Source organism: Sander lucioperca, chromosome 21, assembly GCF_008315115.2.
Source record: "Sander lucioperca isolate FBNREF2018 chromosome 21, SLUC_FBN_1.2, whole genome shotgun sequence".
In the NCBI taxonomy this organism is placed as follows: Eukaryota; Metazoa; Chordata; class Actinopteri; order Perciformes; family Percidae; genus Sander; species Sander lucioperca.
The window spans coordinates 26458565-26480397 of record NC_050193.1 but is presented as its reverse complement, the minus strand read 5'-3'; the positions used below and the strand labels follow the sequence as shown (position 1 = coordinate 26480397).

The 21833-nt window shown below is 41.4% G+C and overlaps 1 protein-coding gene across 1 annotated transcript; it reads right to left on the bottom strand.

The window, feature by feature from the left end:
• Positions 1-138: 138 nt before the first annotated feature.
• On the bottom strand, positions 139-19912 carry LOC116063896 (disintegrin and metalloproteinase domain-containing protein 11-like). Its single transcript, XM_031318896.2, is given in 27 exon segments — positions 139-1949; positions 2304-2321; positions 3570-3660; positions 4443-4554; positions 5266-5434; positions 5565-5684; positions 5804-5909; positions 6634-6697; positions 6779-6829; positions 6915-6995; positions 7469-7561; positions 7649-7720; positions 7976-8075; positions 8658-8709; positions 9267-9357; positions 11294-11378; positions 11484-11650; positions 11831-11902; positions 12299-12480; positions 12943-13003; positions 13129-13192; positions 13349-13431; positions 15279-15345; positions 15704-15780; positions 18790-18980; positions 19698-19870; positions 19872-19912. Coding segments are annotated over 27 exon segments (2484 nt in total). The 5' UTR covers positions 19898-19912; the 3' UTR covers positions 139-1933.
• Positions 19913-21833: the final 1921 nt, after the last annotated feature.

The following is a 21833-nucleotide window of genomic DNA, read 5'->3' as shown; positions in this document are numbered from 1 at the left end:
TTCCCTCCATTTCAATCAAACTACAAGCCTTAGTTCATTTCTTTTTGTTTACATTTAAAAAGATAGTGTCTAGAAATACGGGATACGATGCATCTTGCTTTTGCTTTCCCCCTAAACCTCAAAATCAAACAGATTGTATTTGATACCAACTCTGTACATATTGTAATAATAACAAAAGTGCATCTGCCAGTAGGGCAAAGCTCAAATGAACCAAACTGACGCATACAGTTTCAGACGAGCTGCCTCCTGGACCCCAGACTAGATCTCTTTAATCTCATTTACAGTCGGGATCATTACAAAGCCTCTGGGCTGAGGCGATCACCCAGAACTCAGGGCTATCAACAAATGTACAAAAGATTTACAACATTATTTAAGTGATAGCTGGAATGATAAGAGAGATGCGAGACAGCTAGCTTAGCTGTTACGCCACATTTAAAGATGCATGGACAGTGTTGAGTACAGGAGAGATTTCCAAATATGGGTCCTGTCAAGAGACTAACAGCTACAATTCATTATTTTAACATATCTTTTAAATAAATCTTCATTCAGTGCATTTAACATTCAGTATATCTTGCACATATTTACAAATAGGTGTGCATACAGTTGGTTAGTGCTTGTTTTTCTGTAGATACAGGACATAAAAACTGTTGAATACTTTATTAATGTGCTGCCTTTATGGTGCCATGGCTGCAGCGCACAACAGTTTGTAGAAAGAGATGATATTCTAGAGATAAAAATCTGCCCTTCTACCTGTGATAGGAGTGTTAAGGTATACACGGACACAATTGCCCCTAACACTAATGTAAACACGCATACATTTGTCCTTTCTTTAAAAATCTTACATGCGTACATTCACCCATGAACAGACATACAGATTAAACCTCCTAAGTGTACAAACTTTGGGCCTGAAAGTGGTGAGCACGCACAACGACAGATATTGTGGAATGTATGTTGGTCAGTCTGTGGTTAAAACACTAAGTTACGGTCTCTGCTGCGTCAAGGTTCAGTGGTTTAAAATGATCCCAAAACCATTACACCTAGCTTCCCTTTTTGTACCTGAAAACCTCTGGGTGAGGGTTGGGGTGTTAAAAGAACAAATAACAATGAAAAGGTATCAGTCTGGGCTCTGGCTAATGGCTGAATAGTTTTTGAGCCATCATTTTACAGTATATAATCATTTGTCCTTCCTTTGTTTCTCTTTGGAAAACAACAGTCCAATGCACGGCTTCTTTTCAGTTATATACATGTTGACAGACTTTGTAGATTAAAACAGATAATTGTCCACTTTGAGATGTCAAGGCCTGGCTTTGGCCTTGGAACTGTGTCCCAGGTCCTTCTCCTTTGAGAAAAAAGGAAACTATTCAGCTCCTGTAACATTATTTCAGTCTATTAGATGGCCAGTATGTGTGCTAGTCCAACATTTAACTGTGGGCTCACTGTTGCTGGCCAGTTTAGTTTGTATGCAGGCAGGCAGGCAGGCATTGGAAAGACATGTCTTATTTTAAATTGGTCCACTGTTGATATGTTATTCATCAGACTGTTCAAGATGTGAGTAAAGGAGGTACACAGACACCGAATCACATTCTTAGAGCCACTGGACTGGAGATAGACCCTAGTCTCTCCCACAGCAAGAGCCACCTGCTTGCTCTAGGCGTGGCACGGACACAGTCCTCAGCGGACTGCTGGAAGCAGCCACACAAGTATGATTTGGCTGGTATGGTGAGAGAAGCTCCACAGGCCCAGAGGAGTCGTGCAGTAGGACAGACCATAGGAGCAGACGGAGCGTGGAGGAAACAATGATCAGAAGAAGTTTGGCAAAATTTTAGGACAGGAGTGGAAGACTTTTTTTGTTCCCCTCTTCTCTGATGTTGAAACGACACAGTGCGAGGAGGAAGACAGGAATAGACAGGACGGAGACAGAATGACAGACATCTTATCCTCCACCAGATCTGAAAGAGACGTGAAAATGGATAGTTAACAGGAAGAAAAACAGATTGTTGCATAGGTGACAAAAGATGAAGATGCTTGAGAAATGGAAAAAGCCATTCTGCTTTACAATGATAAAGGGAATGTTATTGGATGGTTGTTTTTTTTTGCAGGGGTTTAAAGCGAAAATTAAATGGGATGAAGTATTCAAGCAAAATGAGCAGTGAGAAAAGCATGGTGAGCATGGTGCTCTGTGGGGATGAGCCAAAGGCTGTACTTCAGATGGTGGATGAAGGAGTAAGTGTGGAATGACATGGGATGTTTTGTGATACGACTCCACCAACACGACATCACATGGTCGTGGTCCTAAGTTATACCTTCCTCTTCGAATGTTCCTGCATCCAGTGAGCACACATCAAGAGAAAAGACAAAATGTCAAGACATATCAATGACAATAGGAAAAATGACAATCAAATGAATGATAAGCTAAACTATTTTTTAGAAGCATGTTATAAAGCTGATCATCTTACATTCGAATTGCATGAAATTTAAAGAACAAATAACCAATAACAGTATAGCTGCGCAAGAAAAAGTAAACAAAACAAATCATTAACAGTTGGAATTGGTAAAACCCAGCATAAACAGACTTTAATGTTGACATCAAATCTGAATCAATATTTGAATCATTTTCTTTCATCCCCCAGTGCTCTCAAACATATTTCTTGCCAGATTATAGTGATGACATCACATGCAGCAGGTCTACAGTACTCATGGCACTGACCCTCTCCTCTCAGCCCCATACAGTCTGACACCAAAAACTACATCCACCCTCTAATACAGAGCTCCGACTTGGAAGTGAAAACTTCTTACAGCTCATGCACACATGCACAGACTCTTACCTCTGGCCCTAAAAGGACTGACTACATGCTACATGCTACAGTTATTATAGGTTATTACATGCTTTTCAATTGACAGCTTTTCATCAGCCACAGTTATCTTATGAATCTGTGAGCAAAGTAGTAGCAGTCCTTTTATGTCAGAGTATAAGGAGTGAACAACAGCAAGCATGCACAGGTGGAACAGTGCAGAAGAAGCACACCAGCGAGGGCATTTGGGGATAGGATGCTGAAAAATATATAATGCAGGCTAAAAAAGCACCAAAGGTAAAACATAAAAGGGGTGTTTATGGTAATCCACTGTAACCATTACACTTTTTCATTAAAAGGCTAATAAATCTAGTGGTTTAGTGTTCCTGGCAGATTAACGTCTCGGTCCTGCCCTGTTTTTTTTATATATATATATATATATATATATATATATATATATATATATATATATATATATATATATATATATATATATATATAAAAAGGGACTAAGAGGTGAAGGATAGAGCTCATGTTTAATTAATGATTCGATCAAAGAAAACTAAACAAGCGGTGTTATGTTCCGTACGGATTTTGATGCCAAAAGCAGTTCAAATATGTGCACGGTTGAGCTCAGACTTCACTCCCCATTTCCCCTCCCCTGGATGGGCGATGAGTTGCGAACGAGGATCTCTTTCAGAGGGGTGAGAGTGGGAGAAGCGGGGGTTCCTTTAGGTAGAAGCAGACAGGTACACAAAGGCATGCCAGAACTCTTACTTAAATCCCCATCCTGTTCCCCCTAGGACTATAGCTGCCAGGAGAATAGCACCTGCGATGGACCCTATTATGATATTGGTGCCACTGGGACCTGCGCAGAGGAAGGAGGAAGGGTGTGGAGGAGGAAGAGGAGTAGGGGGGCAGAAACAAAACAACACCACTAAAAAACACACGTCAGAGGACAGCATCAACACTGTACATCGACAACAACTAGAGAGAGAGAAAGGCAGATGGTAAGATACCTGCAGACAGAAAAAGAGAGATGAAGGGAAGGAGGAGGATACCAGCACATGGGTTGGAGGTGGGAGAACGGGCGGGTGAGCGAGGGAGGTCAGGGAGACAACAGTAACACAAAAAAAACAAAGGAGAGAGTTTTATTACTTTGTTCTCATTCCCCCTCTCCTGCTCTTTCAGATGGACACACTCTTGCTCAGGGTGGCTTTTTTGGCCCTATGAGAGCAGCTGCTCAATTGCTCTGTGTCATTGGCAGACTGTAAGAAAGTAAGGAAGACACTTGAAGATGGCGGTGTTTGCAAGACATTCAGTATCACCACACACACACACACACACACACACACACAAATGATCTGTACATGCACATATGCTCTAATGGATAAACATGTCTCAACACACACCCACACTCTTCCAACATTGGAACCAAGACTCGCCAGGAGGGAAAACACTATGTGGTCTATATAATGATGTTAACTTTCTCACAGTAATCAGGTGAACTACTCTTTGTATTTGAGGACAAGATACTGTGCTCTGCTTCAGTGGATAGAGAAGCTACAGTGATGATGGGTAGAGACCATGAGGGGGATATGAGAGGCAGACAGAAAAAGAGACATGGGCAGGTTGAGAGGCGCTATGGACCTTTCTTCTCTTGGCCTGTCGGGACGGTTGGCTCAGGGATGGGATCAAAGACACTGCAGTCCTTTCCTGTGTAGTCCCTGTCACAGATACACTTCACTTCATTACTGCAGGTCTACAAGAGAGAGAGAGAGAGATAGGGACAGATGAAAATCAAGTGCAATAAGCACGAACAGAGAAAGATGTTAAATATGGAAAAAAAAGATGGATTTGGTGATTTACAGGTCAAAAGACATTTTTTAATCTATGTTAAAACTGGGCTGTCATATTGGTGACATATACATTGGCACTGGTGTTTCAACAGCCTTTCAATGACAGTATTTCAACACATAGTTTCAACCTGTTTCACACTGAAATATATTCATTTAGATGCTGTTGAAACAACAGTTAGTGTGTGTGACTGACAGATTCTGACCTGAAAATGCTTATTTGGTAGATAACAACAGGAAATCTTTGAAGGAAAAACAATGGTTATATGTCACCAGCTATATTTAAATGTAAAACAGGTCCGAAATACATAGATTACAGTTACTTAAATGCAATTGAAACAACAGTTTTAATGTATGTAAATAAAAGAGACAATTTTTTTTAAACCCTTCTCAATATAGTCAGTCCAGTACGACATCATCCTCAACTATGACCTCAGTAATAGACATATAATTGAATTTACACACTTAAGACAATGTCACCAAAAACATTATGAGCTTCGTAAAGATAGATGTTATGGCAAGGCTGTTGTACTGCACTGATGTACCTAATAAAGTGGCCCCTCAGTGCATGTAACTTATGTGTCTAAAACACGTTCACTTTTCAGGAGGGTTTTTACCCCGTGGTCAGAACAGATGCGCCCATTGTTGGATCCAGAACAGGTGCTGAGGTTAAACGCCGCCACAGGGAGGCAGCGTCGCTCCAAACACATCATGTTGGGACCACATGGAGTGCCTTCCTCCACATAGCCCAGGTCTGATCCGTCCTCCAGCAGAGCATGGCCACCTCTGAAAAACCATCCAAACATGTCAGACAGGTGGGAGAAGAGGGATAGAACCTTTAGACATTTAGGAACACAAGGTTCTTATTTTTACACTACGTTAGCTGTAGCTGATCAGATAGATGTGACCCACTGACCTGCAGTCCAGGTACTTGTTCTGGTGGTAGAGGGTGAAGCTGGTCACCTCACCCTGCAGGTCTCCAAACTTTGGTTTTGTCGTCACGTTGGCACAGAACAGGAAGCCGCATAAAACATCACTAAACAGGAAAAAGTAAATGGTAGAGAACAATGTGTATCTAAAAAGCAGATTAGAGTGAACACACTCTTATTCTTCTATGAGAATATCAGCAAAGGGTATCAGGATGGTGTGACTCACGGCTTGTTGCACTGCAGCCAGCCCTGGCCTTCAGGACCTGGACCACAGTTGCCTTTCTCTGTCCCCTCAGCGTTCAGCTTCTCATAACAAAACCTGTCCGCTGAATCTGGGAGGGCAAACAGACATACTAATTAGACCAGGGGTGGCGAACCTGTGGCTCTTGAGCCGTATGCGGCTCTTTGCCTGCTCCTGTGAGGCTCTTACTGTGTGGCTGGGGGCTGTGTCATTGGTTGATTGTTGTTTTTAACTTTTCTGAAACATACAGTATTTCAGATAAGTAAATAAAAAAAAAAAAAAAAAACACATTTGAATGCATCTGCCAATACTGCCAATACATTTGCCAATAATTTTAAAATGGAAAATAATGCAGCAGAGTTTTGAGGACAGATTCTGCAACCTGAGGAAAAACAGCGGCCACAGATCACCTTCCTCGTTAACCCTTTCACTGCTGAATCCGATTGTTTGAAAGCCCCTTTAGTGACAAATGAGTGAGAGAGTTGCTTCAAGTGGCCACAACCGAGTTCAAGCAAGACCTGAAAAGGATTGTGGATAACAAAGACTGTCAGGTTTCCCACGGAGTCAATCTAAGTGAGAAAAAAAACTATGAAAACTGCTATGTATTATGACTGTCATTAGATCTGGAAGACACTGTTGCTGTTGTAGTGTGGACGTGCATGTGTTGTGTGGCTTTTTGCTATGGTGCGTTTTTTTTTGTGGCTCTTTATACCTAACTGGTTGGCCACCCCTGAATTAGACTGTTGCAAGGAGAAAGAGACTACAACGCCATACATACTCTTTCCAGGTGCAAGCTGTACATGTTCTATACTTACTATAACCCCAGAGTCCCCTACACTGTCCATCATGAGTTCGGCATCGTCCACCATAACAGCGGCCCTGAAGAAATGAGACAACAATAATTAAGTTTACATCAGAGTGAGCTTCAGACAAGAATCCTTAAACCAAACCAGCCCTTACCTGAGTAGAATCACACATGTAGCCATCCAGCTTGTGCACATTATGAGGACACTGCGAAAGAAGAAAAGTACTTAATGTTCTGAAAACTCTGGTTGATCTTGCCGTTTTTTCCCCCCAGCGTTCCAGTAAACCCTACCTGGCTGGAGTCTCCGGTGCAGGTCTCTGGGATATCACATTCGTTCACAGCCTCTCGACATACCACGCCTCTCAACTCATACTAGGTCACAGCATAAAAAGGGATCAGGTACATTTTGGATTAGTCATATAAGTAATCATACACGCTGTAGAGATAAGCACTTAGTAGAGACTTTTCTTTTTTGCATTTTATTGCATTCAGTTCACTTAATTTTTTTATGATCTATATTTGTGGGAAAATACTGTATACCCTTATAGTCCTTGACACTAAGATAAAGGTTGTTGAGGTCTCTAGAACTAATGTCTTACTCCTGCCAGCTTGATGAGCAAAACTGAAAAACAGGATGCCTGATGTGTTAGTCGGTCCAAAAAACGTATTGCATGCAGAAAAGAAACTATTACTGGTATTTTTTCCAGTTGTTTCTTTTCTAATTCCCTATTTTCCAACCCTAATCGTTTATAATAAATTATAACAGACAATTCTTTTGGTTTGGCACTCTTCATTGTTAAATACTTTATTTTTCTTATATAAAGATGATTGTTATACAGGCTTACCTTGCAGCCACTGCAGCAGAGTCCGTTACTGCACATGGCATCATGGGTAAGTGTGCACTTTTTACAGCAGGCTCCTCCACTACGGGCGCACTCCTGCAGCCACAGAAATGAAAACAACTCTTCAGCTCTGCCTCAGTTTAATAGCTGGCTTTCATACATGATATCCAACTGCATACTCACCACCTGGGATCCACAATCACACTCTTCCCCTGGTTCCACAAAGCCATTCCCACACTCTGGAGGGTCCAACAGCTGAGGGAGACAGAGACGGACATATATGAGCACATATATATATATAAGTGGGAGACAGATGGAGGAGAGATGAAATGTGTCAGAAATATAGGAGATTGTTGGCTAGAAGTACAGACATACTAATATGCATTACTTAAAAGGAGAAAAGCAAAAATATTCTATGGTCATGTAAGTATGTGTTTTCCAATAAAGATTTGACTCGAGAATAATTAATTAGTCTATAAATGATGCTCAGAGGCCCCACATGGCCCTCACCTTGTTTGGCTTGTTGAAGAGGCAGCTCCCGCCCCCCTGGAGCAAGAACTGGATGTACTCATCAACGCTGCAGCGAGAAAACTTTCTGGGCAGATAGTATCTACACGCGAGCACACGCACACGCACACGCACACAAGATCGAGACTAGGACATGACAACAAATAAAAAACTGCACAATGCTTTTCTGCCAGTAAGGAATGTGGGTGTCTGTGCCATCACTTTGCAATCTGACAGAAATGTTACCATCTGTAGTAGGATATTACTCAAATGAATAATTCCAATCTGTATAGTTCCCTCTGTTAAGGAGAGCCAAATCCAAATCACATTAAAAAATGCATTCTGTGTAGTAAATACTTTAAATTCAATTTGTAATTCTTTCAAGGTGGTGGGCACGCTGATGTCTGATGTTTCAACTTTCTTTTTTTTAACACATCAAATACAAGCTGTGATTATCACAGGCTTGGCTCATTGAAGACTAAGTAAAAGTCAAAGCATCCCGTTACAGGTGTTTAATTGTCTAATTGAGTGAAATGAACGGAACAAATCGCAGCGACAAGAGGGATTGCGACAAGAAAACAGTCCTGCTGTTTAATTTGGTCAACAAACCGAGAAGAGATTCATTTTGGTCTGTTGTGTTTTGTTTTTGTTGTTCACTTCAGTGTGCTATGATGTGGATTTTTACCCCGTGTCTTCCATAATGCAGCCCAGCCAGGCATCTGGGCACCTGCAGTCTCCTATAATGAAGACAAGGAGGAAGAAGAGCATAGATGAGAGGGGAAAGGTGACTCAAAAAAAAGGAAAAGAAAGGAAAAAAAGAATGCGGTAATTGGCATTTACAACCCAAGCTGTAACACTTCACATGTTGCAGCGAGATCTTTGATCAGCAAAGAAGAATAGACTTTCCATAGATCTGGTGCCTAGTGACAGAGGTATGGAGAGCCTATAGTGCGTGCACTGAGCTCTTGTCCTGGATTAAATAATAGGCATGATGGCTCTTCAACATTAATCACTGAGCCCATTGTTCAGTGGCAGCAATGTTCTAACCACCTCCCCCTCCTTCTTGGACACAGGTGACTTATCACCTAATGGAAAAGTCTAATTACAGAAGAGAACTGCTGGACACGGATACAACACCCAACTCTCTCTCCAACACCCCTCTCAATACCATCCCTCCTTGCCTCAATCCTTCCCACACTGATCTTGCTTTGATCATTTATTCAGTTAAATGCCTGGTTTATTAGATCTCTCTATCCTCCCCCCTGCTTAATCAGGCTTTCCTGTTATCTTTTACCTGCAGAGTTGCGTACGTTGTTCCACCTCATGCCGATGTTCTGGCCAAGACTCTGGCACAAAGTGATGGCCATTGCTCCTACATTCCCATACTGGAATGAATACACATAGGAAAGCTTTATTGTGAGATGGGGACAACATTGATATACAATGCTAAAGGTAACTTGGGTTGCACCAAACATGATGTACTTAAAACCAGGATTGAAGTAATAGTTCAACATTTTGGGAAATATGCTTATTACCTTTCTTGCCAAGAGTTAGAAGATCAATACCACAGTTTTATGATAAATTAAAGGCTACAGCCAGCAGCCAGTTAGCTTAGCTTAGCATAAAGACTGGAAGCAGGGCGAAACAGCTAGCCTGGCTCTGTCAAAAATGTAACAATAGCCACCTACCAGCATGTTTAAAGTTGTTAAGTCTGTACAAAAACAGAAGTGTAAAAACAACAAATCATCGTTTTACTGAGGAGTTATGTGCTGGATTATTTCTTGGCTGGGACCAGTAAGGTGTTGGTAGGCGGATTTTGTTACCTTTGGACAGAGTCTGGCTAGCGGTTACTGTTTCCAGTCTTTATGCTGAACTAACTGTCTGCTGGCTTAAACTACATATTTACCATACAAACGTGAGAGTTGTACAAATGAAGAAAAAAAAAGAAAGTGAATAAGCACATTTACCAAAATGTCTATTGTGTCTATAACTATTACTTTAAATCATGGTTTAACTAATAATTCTGTTGCAACAAAACTTGAAACCTTAATATTATTTAAATAATTTAACAGGTTTATGGTTTATATGCAAACTTTTCTTCATATCTTGGTTTAGTCCTCTCACAACCTAAATTAAAATTGATCATGTTGCTCCAGACTCTTATGGCCCTATCTTGCACCCGGCGCAGCGCGGCGCAGCACAGCGCAAAGCCAGACGCAAGTGTCTTTCCTATTTTAAGACCGTCCAGCGCCCACGTCGCTTAAATAGCAAATGACCCTGCGCCCATTTTTGCGCCCATGGGCGTGCTGGTCTTACAAGGAGGTGTGTTCAGGTGAATTACTGTTGAATTGCTATGTTGAGGCAGCGGGAAGTGATCAGAAGTTGACCAACAAAAACCTGGTCTAAAGTCAATAGCGCAGCATTTCATTGGCTAACACTTTAATTGAAGGTATCTACATAAGATTGACATGACACTGTCATGAACACATGACACAGTCATGACACATGAACCTGAACCCTAACCCTAACTCTAACCCTAACCCTAACCATAACTTGTCATCACAAAAACCGAATGACACTTACTAAAAGAAGCGTTATGTTATAAATGTTTATGACTTTGATGTTTATGACACGTTCATGACAGTGTCATGTCACTCTTATGTAGATACCTTCAAGTAAAGTGTAACCTTTCATTGTTATTTTAACAGTGCATTAGTAAAATGTGCCTAGGCTTATGCACAGCCCGCGCACACTATGCGTGTTACACACACACACAGCACATAAACACATTTACAAATAAAAATATTACGGTGCAAATCCGCCATCATAATAGCAATGCGCCAAGGTACAAACGCGCCTGGCTTTTAAAGGGAATGGAAGATGACACTCTGATTGGTTTATTGCATGTTACACCCAAAACACACCTATGAATTAATGAAGACACTAAGTACAACCCTTTTGAACCATGCGCCCGGCACACGGACCCTTTTTTCGGCCGTCAAACTAGCAAAAGTGGATTTGGACACGCCCTAAACGCACCTGCGCCACGCACTTCACGCAGTGCGCTTAGATCGTTAAAATAGGGCCCTTAAACACCAATTTGACTTAACTTACTTTAAAATGACAGGTTAGGTGGTTCAACATAAATATGTTAATCATTCATTAAACTTATTTTTATTAATCAATGGTTTCATTTAGATTGTTCAACAAAGATGGATTAAATTAAACTAATTTGTATCTACATTTAGTTTAACCATAATCTTTAGTTTAATTTAATCTTTGTTGGTGGCAACAGAAAATAGATATTTAGATTCTCCTCACCTCATTGATGCCTCCTCCCCTTGTTAGAGAGCACACCCCTCCTGTGTAGGCTGTCCCACTGCGGCTACTGTGAAATGTTCGCCCTCTGAGGTGCAAAGGAAAGATACCATAATTTAAAATAAAACCTCAACTAACACCCAAAAATCAAAGAAGCCTTAATTCTCAAGATATTAGATTGTTGTCCTCTTACGAGAAAAGATGGACGACGTCACTCTGATCTTTGATGTTGTCCTTCCTGTATTTCATAAAGTTCTGCAGCGTTATCAATGGATCTTCCACTACTGGCATCATATTTTTAGAGGTCCAGGTCTCCATGGCAACCAGCACAATCCTCGTGTTCAACTGTTCCTTGTAGATCTGGGGACCAAAAACGCAGTTTACCACTTTGTTGGCGTGACACCTGTGCTGTGGACACTATGTGGTATCTGGGATAAATCATTTGCAAATGTGGATATAAACGCACACTTCTTGACAGGTGGCGGTGTGTGAATGCAAGGTTTAGGAGTAGGATTATAATCCTTCAAATAAAGCTCTTACTGCATCTGCCATGTTGACCACTGCTTTGGCAAAGTTCTTGGTTTGGCTGCTGGAGCGACGCAGCTGTACAAACTGTGGAGAGATACACAGATGGTGTAAGAGATGAATCACATTTACCCTCTCATACACAAATACACACACACAAAAACACACAAATACACACACACACACACGCACACACACACACACACACACAAATAAATAAAATAAAGAAACTATGTCAGTGGATACCAATGAAAAATGTCAACATTTGTCAGACAAGAAAACGTGATGACAACCAGGCTAATACACACATCCCCAAGCTATGCTGGTAGATGGTTAGCCACGCAAAACCATGCTGGTAGATCGAGGCACTGTAGGACAGCCTCTACTATATGAGCCAGACACTTTTAATTTCTCTGAACAACAAAGAGCACCAACCAGATCAGACATCCACGTAATTAGCAGCAAAACATAGATTTAACTCACAATTTCATTGTCGTTGACCACCATCAACTCAATATATTTGGTCTCAGTCTGGACAGAGGGCTTGCGAATATATCTCTTAGATCTCCTCAGCCCCCCAGACACCTGCTGTTCCCTCATTTGGTCCGGTCTGTCATCATCACCATCACCTTCTCTGCTATCCCACTCACTGTGCTCTGTACAGTCTGGACACACAGAGAAGCAGAGCTGCAGGCACTTAGAGCAATATTACTTGTTTCTTGTGCAGTGCAAACAATACTATCACAATCTCATTCAAAACATTTCAGTTCCCAATCCAACAGGCTGTGACTGTAATTATGGCCCTGTCTGAATTAACTAAAGATTACATCCCATTCAATTATTACATCTGGTCTGAATTGTGCATTCTTTCTGGTGTGAAGAGAAAATAAATTTAATTATTTGAACATAGGAGACTACAACTGCCGTGTTGGAGGTTTATTGGAATATTAGGTAATTTAAATTATTGCAACAGTGCACAGGAGATTGGGTCTAATTTATCTAACTGAGGGCAAGGGGGTTATATTAAATATGTGATAAAGATAAGAAAATAAGAAAAGACTTAAAGGCAGTACTATTCTGATGTGATATGAGTTTCAATAGCTTATGTTTTAAATACACTTATGTACCTGGGCAGTGGGGGGGAAGTCTGATATCAGGCATCCTGCGGATTAAGTGAGCGCCATCATCCTATAACAGAATAAACCCAGATGGCATTAGATACATACGAACCTAAAAACAGACAGCAAACTCAGCATCCAAACTCACAATAATTCAATAATTATCACTACAACTACTATCCACTGACTATTTACCTGATTGCTCCCATTGTGAATGGGCTCAATCCCGTAAGAGAAGAAGCCGTCAGAGAACATGCCGCTAAGGACCAACAACAAGAGAAAGACAGTGAGATGCAGAGCAGAAAAGAAAAAAAAAAACTTAAACAAATAAGCAAACTTAAGTAATTATGTGTGCAGAGAAACTAAGCAGGACAAAAATGTGATTTTATAAATAAAGGTTTACGGTCAGGCTCACCGCAGGCCGTGGCAGGTGGAGAGAGCTGCCCAGGACTCTGGTAAACCTCTCAACCTTCCCTGGTAGTAGCAGTGCTCCCCTCCCTGTGGACACACCACACCACTGTTTCATGAAACAACCTCTACTGACACACTTCAGGCTTTACAGGCCCTTTTTATACTTGATTGGGTATCGTAAAAGGTCAGCTCTGTGGAAAAAAAAACTCTCACAACCTCTGCATATGTCACTCCTCTCTCCCTCCTTCCCCACTATCACGTTCATGGCACAGTTTGTGACCTACTTGTGTCCTGTGCTATACTCCACTCTATTGTGCTTCACTGACAATAGAGGTGAAGGTAAACCCAGGACAAGGATCTCTTCAATAAATCAACACTCATGTTGCTCACACAGTTAGATCTGAGAATTTAACATGGGATGCCTGTACAATTGGCAGATGAGAGTAAAAAACGAATTGTGCTCTGCTCTGTCCTTTCCTCTTAACAACGTTCACTACCACTATAGAGCCCTAGCTTTTGTCTCCAGCTAACACTCCCTCAAAAGTGGGTGCACTGTTTCACGAGGTCACAGTGGCGAAGATGAACCACCAGGAAAGGTGAGAAAAATGGTTCACCTGAATAACGTTGAGTTCAGTGCTTTGAATGGAAACAAAAGCATTCTGACGACCAAGATCAGTCTGATGATGTGCTGCCGTGAATGCATCACACCTGCCATGTCAGCATCAGAGGCATCATGTGAGGCCTCTGTCCAGCTGGGCGCCAATCTGGCCTGACTACAGGTCTCCATCCCCAGCCCTGTAAGCCTCCTCTCTCTCCCGCCACTCTTGGAACAAACCGATTGTCTATGAACACACATACACCCCCAAAATGACTCCTCCCTGCTCCAGCGTTCAAGCTCATTTTGCCTTTTGTATTAACTGGCATTTTACTCCTCATTTTCCCTCCTCCTCCTCTCTCACCAGCTCTCCTCCCTCTCGCTCTTCTTCTTTTATTCTCTCGCTGCCAAGAACTTAATGACACTGCTGAGCTAACTCGTTGCTATGGAAACAGGCTTGTGATTGGCCAGGAGGACTGAGGTAGAGTTTGGAATGATTATGGGTGGGGACATGGAGTGCTGGCTGGGTGAGTGGGTGTCTGCTGGGGGGGCAGTGAGTGGCACATTTATTCAGAAAAAAAAAAACCATTAGCCCTCCCTCCTGGCTAGCAGAATGCAGTGAAATTCCTCTGGTCTGTCCTGACAAGCACGCATCACATTAGATGTCAAGGCTTTCATCCATTTTCCTGTTATCTCTTAATTATTTCTCTGAGCTTGTGGTTTTACACTGCAGGCATCTGCTGCCTTTCTTCTTGACTGTCTGTCTTGACTTCTTCTTGACTGCCACAGCAGAGAGGCATGCATGCACACCGCTGACAGGAAAAACCCACGTATGTAGAGCACATTAACATACATCATCTTAACAGTTACATGGCAGCCCACTTTTAAAGCAGAGAGCACACAATGTCCTTTCTATAAATAGATAAGATGGGAGGATGATGTCAAACTGTAAAAACATAATATATACAATATAAAACATCACATAAAAAGATTAGCCTTAAAAGATAAAAAAAAAAAAAAAAGCACATCTTTTATTTCTAAAAATGAGACATTAATCAAACAGATCTGCATTAGATGACCTTAAAATATATATGAGACATAGGAATTGTGTTATATGATGAGCTCTAGTGAGGCATTGCAATTTAAATTAATTCTAAGATTCACTGGCAACAGTACCAGTGTAAAATGGGACAAAGTTTGACTCAGTTTCTGCAGCCAAATAACTGAATACTGTACCGCCGCTCTGGTCATCTCATTAATATGCTGCCTTCTTTGTGCCAAAAGTTCACTCACTTAAATCCTGTCAGTGCACATCCCCACCCCACGCAAACAGTCTTACCACTGATTGTGAAGGTCTCCCATCCTGGTTAAAGTGTCGTTCCACATATTCTGAAGACAGGAGGTAACTGCAAAGAGAAAAGAGATAGTATGAACATCTCTAACAGCATTATCTCTATCACCACTATGTAATAAAAATTGGTTATTTTCCACCTCTTGCTCTCCCCTCAAATGTATTTCACAAAGAATAAGTGAACATATTAACATGTGGTGTTAATAAAATCAGTGGAACCTCATAAACATGCAGCAGTGTGTGTCTGTGTGTTTGCCACATTGGTATTCCCCATCTTGTCATGCAACATAATAGAGACGCTAAGTGCATTTGCTTAAGTGCTGGGAAATGCTAATAAGAACAGCTGCAGAGAATTAAGAACACCTACTGATACAAGAGGCAGATCTTATGATGTTTTGAACAGTAATACTAACTGGTTTAGCTCCAGGTCCAGAGTGAAGGTGTGTCCAAAGGCTTCTACTTGGAAACTGCTCTGGGCCAAGTGGACGGGCTGAAAAAACAACAACAACCACACAGTGACAGACATATTTCACAGTTGATAAATCAAAGTGTAACAAAACAATTGTTAAGAGTGTAACTCTGTAAATGCCACAAAGTGATTGTGAAAAGGTTCTATGAATAATTCAACAGAATCAAATGTGTGTACGCTCTAAAAGCAACTCAGCAGCTGAAATATTATGATTGATAAAGTCTCTATTGATCGACAAAGGCTGCCAGCATTCAGGCAGAGAGTTATGACCGCCGAGAGCTATGGTTGTTTAAGAGCTAATCTAGAATTGTGGAATGGAGATGTATGGAGATGGAGGAGGCAGAAGGAGGGAAAGAGGAGGAAGAGAAAACTTTACTGGTGTGGTCTAAATTCAGTCATGCTGTGCCAATGCCCCTATTGGACAGCTGCCAGAGCTAAGGCAGTGAGGAGACAGCAGGGCCAGGAGAGACAGAGAGAGAGAGAGAGAGAGAGAGAGAGAGAGAGAGAGAGAGAGAGAGAGAGAGAGAGATTTACTGCAGACTAAAAAGTGTGTCTTTTCAGCCGCTCTGACTGTGCCAGCATGGCTTTGATCTCAGTCTGGGGGAACCAAGCTACAGTGAATCACTGGGCTTTTACAATAAAATGCATCACTATCCAGGAATGATTCCCTCCAGTGAGTATGGACAACAGGCTGATGCATGGTGTCCATCAGGGCTTCTGTACTTCTGTACAGTAAAGCTGTTCCACAGCTCTACAAACCATTTTCTTTTATCTTCCTCAGCTGAAGGAGTTGCACTGTGGCAATGAAATTGTAGATGTTCAAAATTATTATTTTTTCGAGCTGCTCTGGAGCTTTTGATCATATTACATCATCCAACCATCTTCCTATAGGCCTTTTTGAGCCATGATGGATATCAAATTGTAAATTACTCATTAGTCAATATACATTTTTATTATAATCATAGTAATGCCAAAAGCTGAGTCTGAGTTATTTATGTTAAACAACAAACTGCTACATGTATATGGGAACTGGTCCCACAGTCAGTGCTTAATTGACTTATCCTTAAAATTATGGTTTCTCACATGAGAAATAAAGGTCATTAATTAACCAATAAAATCAATTTCAGATACAGGTTATGCACCAACCAAACAATAATATAAATATCCTGGGGCAGCATATTAACTTAAAAAAAAAACAAAAAAAACTAGTGAGGCAAATATGCCGCCTTACCCATTTTCAGACTGAATGACTGAAAGAAAAATTCAGCTCACCCCCTGCTGCTTCTAAATTTATCATGTCCCTCATTTCAAGTGTCTTAAATTTAAAAAACAAAACAAACAGCAGGTCTAGTGCAGCTGCTGAAACTTTTGAAATCTTGTCTACTTGAACAGTGTCATCATTTGTATCTTCTGAATGTATATTATGTTAGCTGTTTTTTCATACATTATCTGTCAGTTGGTTAAGACAGCTTCTCCTCCAGGGGCAACAACATTCATCTTAACTATAGCCTCTAAACATGTGACTGTGTGTGTGTGTGTGTGTGTGTGTGTGTGTGTGTGTGTGTGTGTGTGTGTGTGTAAGGAGCCTAATGTACTCTCTCATAACAATTATTTGAACTACATCATATCAGCATGGCAGAGAGAGAGAATCGGGGGGGCAGGGATGGGAAGTGCTCAAGCCTCTTGGACCATGCAGCACTTCTAACACAGAGCTGCTTCATAATTAATGGGGACATACTTCAACACACCACTGAATAATGAAGAAGTCGAGGGCTCAGCACGGCAGCCGGATGATCGGACGAGCTAAGCTTTGTCATGTGAAGATGAGGGCCACTACAAACATGCACGCAAACATTTAAACAGCTCTTTGATGAACTGTGCTATTACTACAATACTTGCACAGTATACAAAGCAGGTCAGAAGGTTTTAGTTTCAGAACATGTTGCCAGATGTTACGGCTTCAGATTAGGCAGGAATCAATGGCTGTAACACAACAACTTGTCTGTCTTGGTTTCATATCAGCTGACATTACTTCACTGTGGACTTTTGAAGGGATTTTTAGTGATAACTGGGTCAAAAAAAGACACAACCCTGCACTGTCATCCCTGTGTAGCAGGAGCTGCATGAGCTGCAGAGAGCTGAGCGCTGCACTGTTAAAAACACTGGAAAAATGAGGTTTCCATCAACAGAATGACAGTCTGTCACGCCCATAATTGTCGACAGACTTGCTGGATGCACCGATTGTAAAATGCTGGGTCAATACTAATGTTCGAAATAACAAGTTGGCCAATAGCCAATGCAGATGTTTTTTTGTTTGTTTTTTTGCTATTGTTGCTCACCCTTTTGTGCCAGGGAAACAAACAATTCTTCATTTAAAAATTTTTTTTTAAATGAAATGTGAAATGTTTTGAAGTAATTCAGCCCTCATTTCACTATCGTTGAATGAGCACAAATTCAATCATCCAAACAACCTTTAATATATCTTTCTTTCAAATGATAAAGATTATTTATTTGAAAACGGCTTTAAAAGCCTTTTTAACCTTTTAACACAACATTTGCAGATAGGCCGAATGCAGTCAACAAGGCGAATACCGCCCATTACAGATTTTCGGCCAATAAATCGTTGCATCCCTACGTGCTGAAATGCCACCAATCTTCTTAGTAAGGATGCATGCTGAGCACTGGACTTCAAATTCTCAAAAGTTTCCTGAATTTATTGAGCTACACATGAAGCTGCAGGTCCCCATTTCATGTGATTTTAGTCCCGAAAAAAATGTTTGGTTTAAAAACCTATTCTTATACATTGTCCAACTGGGATACTTTACTTTTAATCAAATTACATATTAATATATTCCTCATTTTTCTGGGAGATTCCTGAAACCTTGTCTGGCTGTATCTGGCCCCCAAATTAAGACCACTGGGCTGAGAATTACAGAGAACAGAGCAACCTGTTGTGAAAATAAACAGAATCAGGGATATGGGAGTAAGAAATTGGCAAAAAGATGGGCTTTACCATTAGTTACAACTTACCAGGGTGTTCCCGGTGCTGTTCTTCACCCTGGTATCCAAGTAGTCATGAGCCATTTCCTCCTCCGACTCGATCTGCTGCACCAGCCGCTTTGGATAGGTGACCTTGGTGGCAGTGTCCCCGCTGTATGGCTGCCCTGCCGGGGTAAACCAGTCCCAGATGCGTCCATCTTGCACCGGGCTCCTGTCCACACCTGCAGGTAGTACAACAGAGACACTCTCACCATAGACTCATGAGTGTACAGAGAGCTTGGTAAGGAAGGGACACACCTGAGCCTGTCTAAACTGGACCTGGTAGTGGTGTAGTAAGCAAAGCAAATGGTAGAAGTTGATTTAAAAGTGGTATATATTTAGTCGCACTGTGTGAGCATTCAAATCAGTGTTTCTTACTGTGAGGTAATGGTTTGGTGACCTAATTAATCACACTGGCCTGTTAATAGCATTTTATCAGCCTCTGCTCTATCCTAAGAAATTTAGTGGACATATTTAGGATTTTATGGAAAATAAGTCATGTAGTAATTTGTCATAGTTTACAGGTTCTATAGTAGACTGACGCCCATATTGACATACAGGGCCTTTCTCAGCAATCATCAATAAGGCTGTTAAACACATTGCCTTAGTGATTGACAAGTTATATCATAGTGCTCTCAGATATTTATTAGTTTAAATACCCTGGAAGTGGTTGTATGTACATTGGATATAGGTGATGGGGCTGCAATGTAAATGTGTTGATGCAGCAAATCTACCGCATTGGAGAGTGCTTTCAGACCGAGCTCCCGCTATACTAAATCACAGCCTACACCTTAGAATAGTACTGGTGCAAGGGGAAAAATGTGGATGCAAAGGAAACGAAAAAGGTGCTCCCGCTCTTTATCCAAACCCCCTCTCTCTATCTTCTCTCTCTCTCTTACCTGAGACCGCCGCAAGCCTCTCGCCCACTGCAGCAAAGACCATGAAGCACCACACCGCCAGCATGATCTTCACATATTCCCCCGGATTACAACATCGGGAGCCACAAAATGTCACGAACCCTGCCGACGGAGGGGAGGAAAAAGACCAAATAAACGCACAGCAGTAACGATGGAAGAGCGAAAGTGAATCTGCTAAACATCTGATAATGCGCGTTCTCTCATCTCTCTCTCTCTCTCTCTCTCTCTCTCTCTCTCTCTCTCTCTCTCTCTCTCTCTCTCTCTCTCTCTCTCTCTCTCTCTCTCTCTCTCTCTCTCTCTCTCTCAGCTCCGGCAAACACCGCTATTGAGAATTTGGATTAACATACCATAATAATAAATAATGAATCATAACCCTAAGGCGGAGATGATCAATAGGCTACATGCGTATATAGATTGATCAGTGAGGAAATAGTGAGGAACGCGTGAGTGCGCACCGCGGATGCAGTTCCGCAAGGCTGCGCGATGGGTGTAGATAAGGTTGTATAGCCTATATGCGAATCTGCGGTATGCGGAAACGAAGGGATGGGAAAGCGAAGAGAAATGAGTTGGGTCTGCGGTGAGGAGGACACGTCGAACCGTGGTACCCTCCCTCATCCCGAGCTGCCTCCTCCTCCCGTTGCCAGGGAGAGAATGCGACAGCCCGGCTGATGCTGGGGTGCACGGCCGAACAGAAGCCATAAAAGGGATTAGGGATTCACAAGTCATTCATTTACTCGGTCTGTAGAGGATGAATGTGTGTCCCCCCCAACTCCCCCGAGCGAGGAGAAACATCACAGCTGAACGCAAAAACATCAGAGGCCTTATCGTCATGTAGTCTCATGTTCCTCCTGTCTCTACGGTAACCAACTCAAACAGTTCAGGATATTTTTGTCATTCATAGTTTTACAAAATGACTGTAATTGCTGTTACACATGGAGACAAGTCCCTCTCATTCTCTGCTGTGAAATATAAAATAAATCCAAGTGCCATAACTTTAAATAAGAACAACAGTTCCATAACTAGTTCTACATGTTGCCTACATGGGATAAAATAAAAGCTGGGTCTGCTAAGACTAATACCGAAATGATTGTAATATTGATATCTGTGACAACAGAGTGACAATTGCTAAGCAATACGGAACTGATAAAGTTAATATTAAACCATATTTGCATTTCTACAACCCGCTGTGATGATTGAGAGGTAAAACTGTTTCTCAGTGTGATTTATAGCTTATCTTACATGCAAGCGTTTGAGGGTCTAGTAGCTGTAGAAAAAATGCAACAAAAATGTTGTCTTTAGAATATCTATTAAAGTACAGTGCCCTTCTCTTGAAGTGAATTCAGACACTAGGCAGTGTAGCCTAGTATTTAGGCAAATTAAGCAGAACAGATTCTGGACAGATAAAGCAGTTTTTTCAGGCATCTTCATTCAAAGCATGCAATATCGGTACATTGGTAATCACCAAAATGACCAGCCAATCATCATAAAAATACTGTAAATATCCCTTTAAGAAAGTTAGAATATGTAACACGTAATCAATATATGATCAATATAAACATATTACTGTGTAGATCTACACTGGAAACACGTTTAGTAATATGGTAGTGATTTAGGTAAACATGACAGGTCCTGTGTGATTTATGAATTTAATTATAAATGTCCAAAAGTGTACCAGTACACCAGTAATTGGCTTCTTATTAGGAACCATAGATCAATCAAACCTTGTAAGTGAAGACCTGCAGACAGTGCTCTATGTGTTGTTGTCTCAGCCCTGTGACCTGCAGGGTTTGCTTCCTTCGTTCCAGGTTAAGTTTTCCAGCTGAGCAGCCATCCCGCAACACATCCCGTTAATGGAGGCACATTGTGCACTGACAGCCCCCTCTGAATATTTCATCTACTCCCCTTTGGGACTAAAATGTATCAAGAGATAGTGGGGGGTAATATAGGGGGAGAGCAGCAGGAAGAGTGTGGCATCAAAGGGCCAAATATGTGCTCATCCTGTCCCTCCTCCCCAAAAATAGGAAGGCTGCATAGAAATTTTAGATATCAAACTCAAAACAGACACCAATTCAGTTCAGACTGGCCTACTGTTAATCTGAATTCAAACATCACCACTAT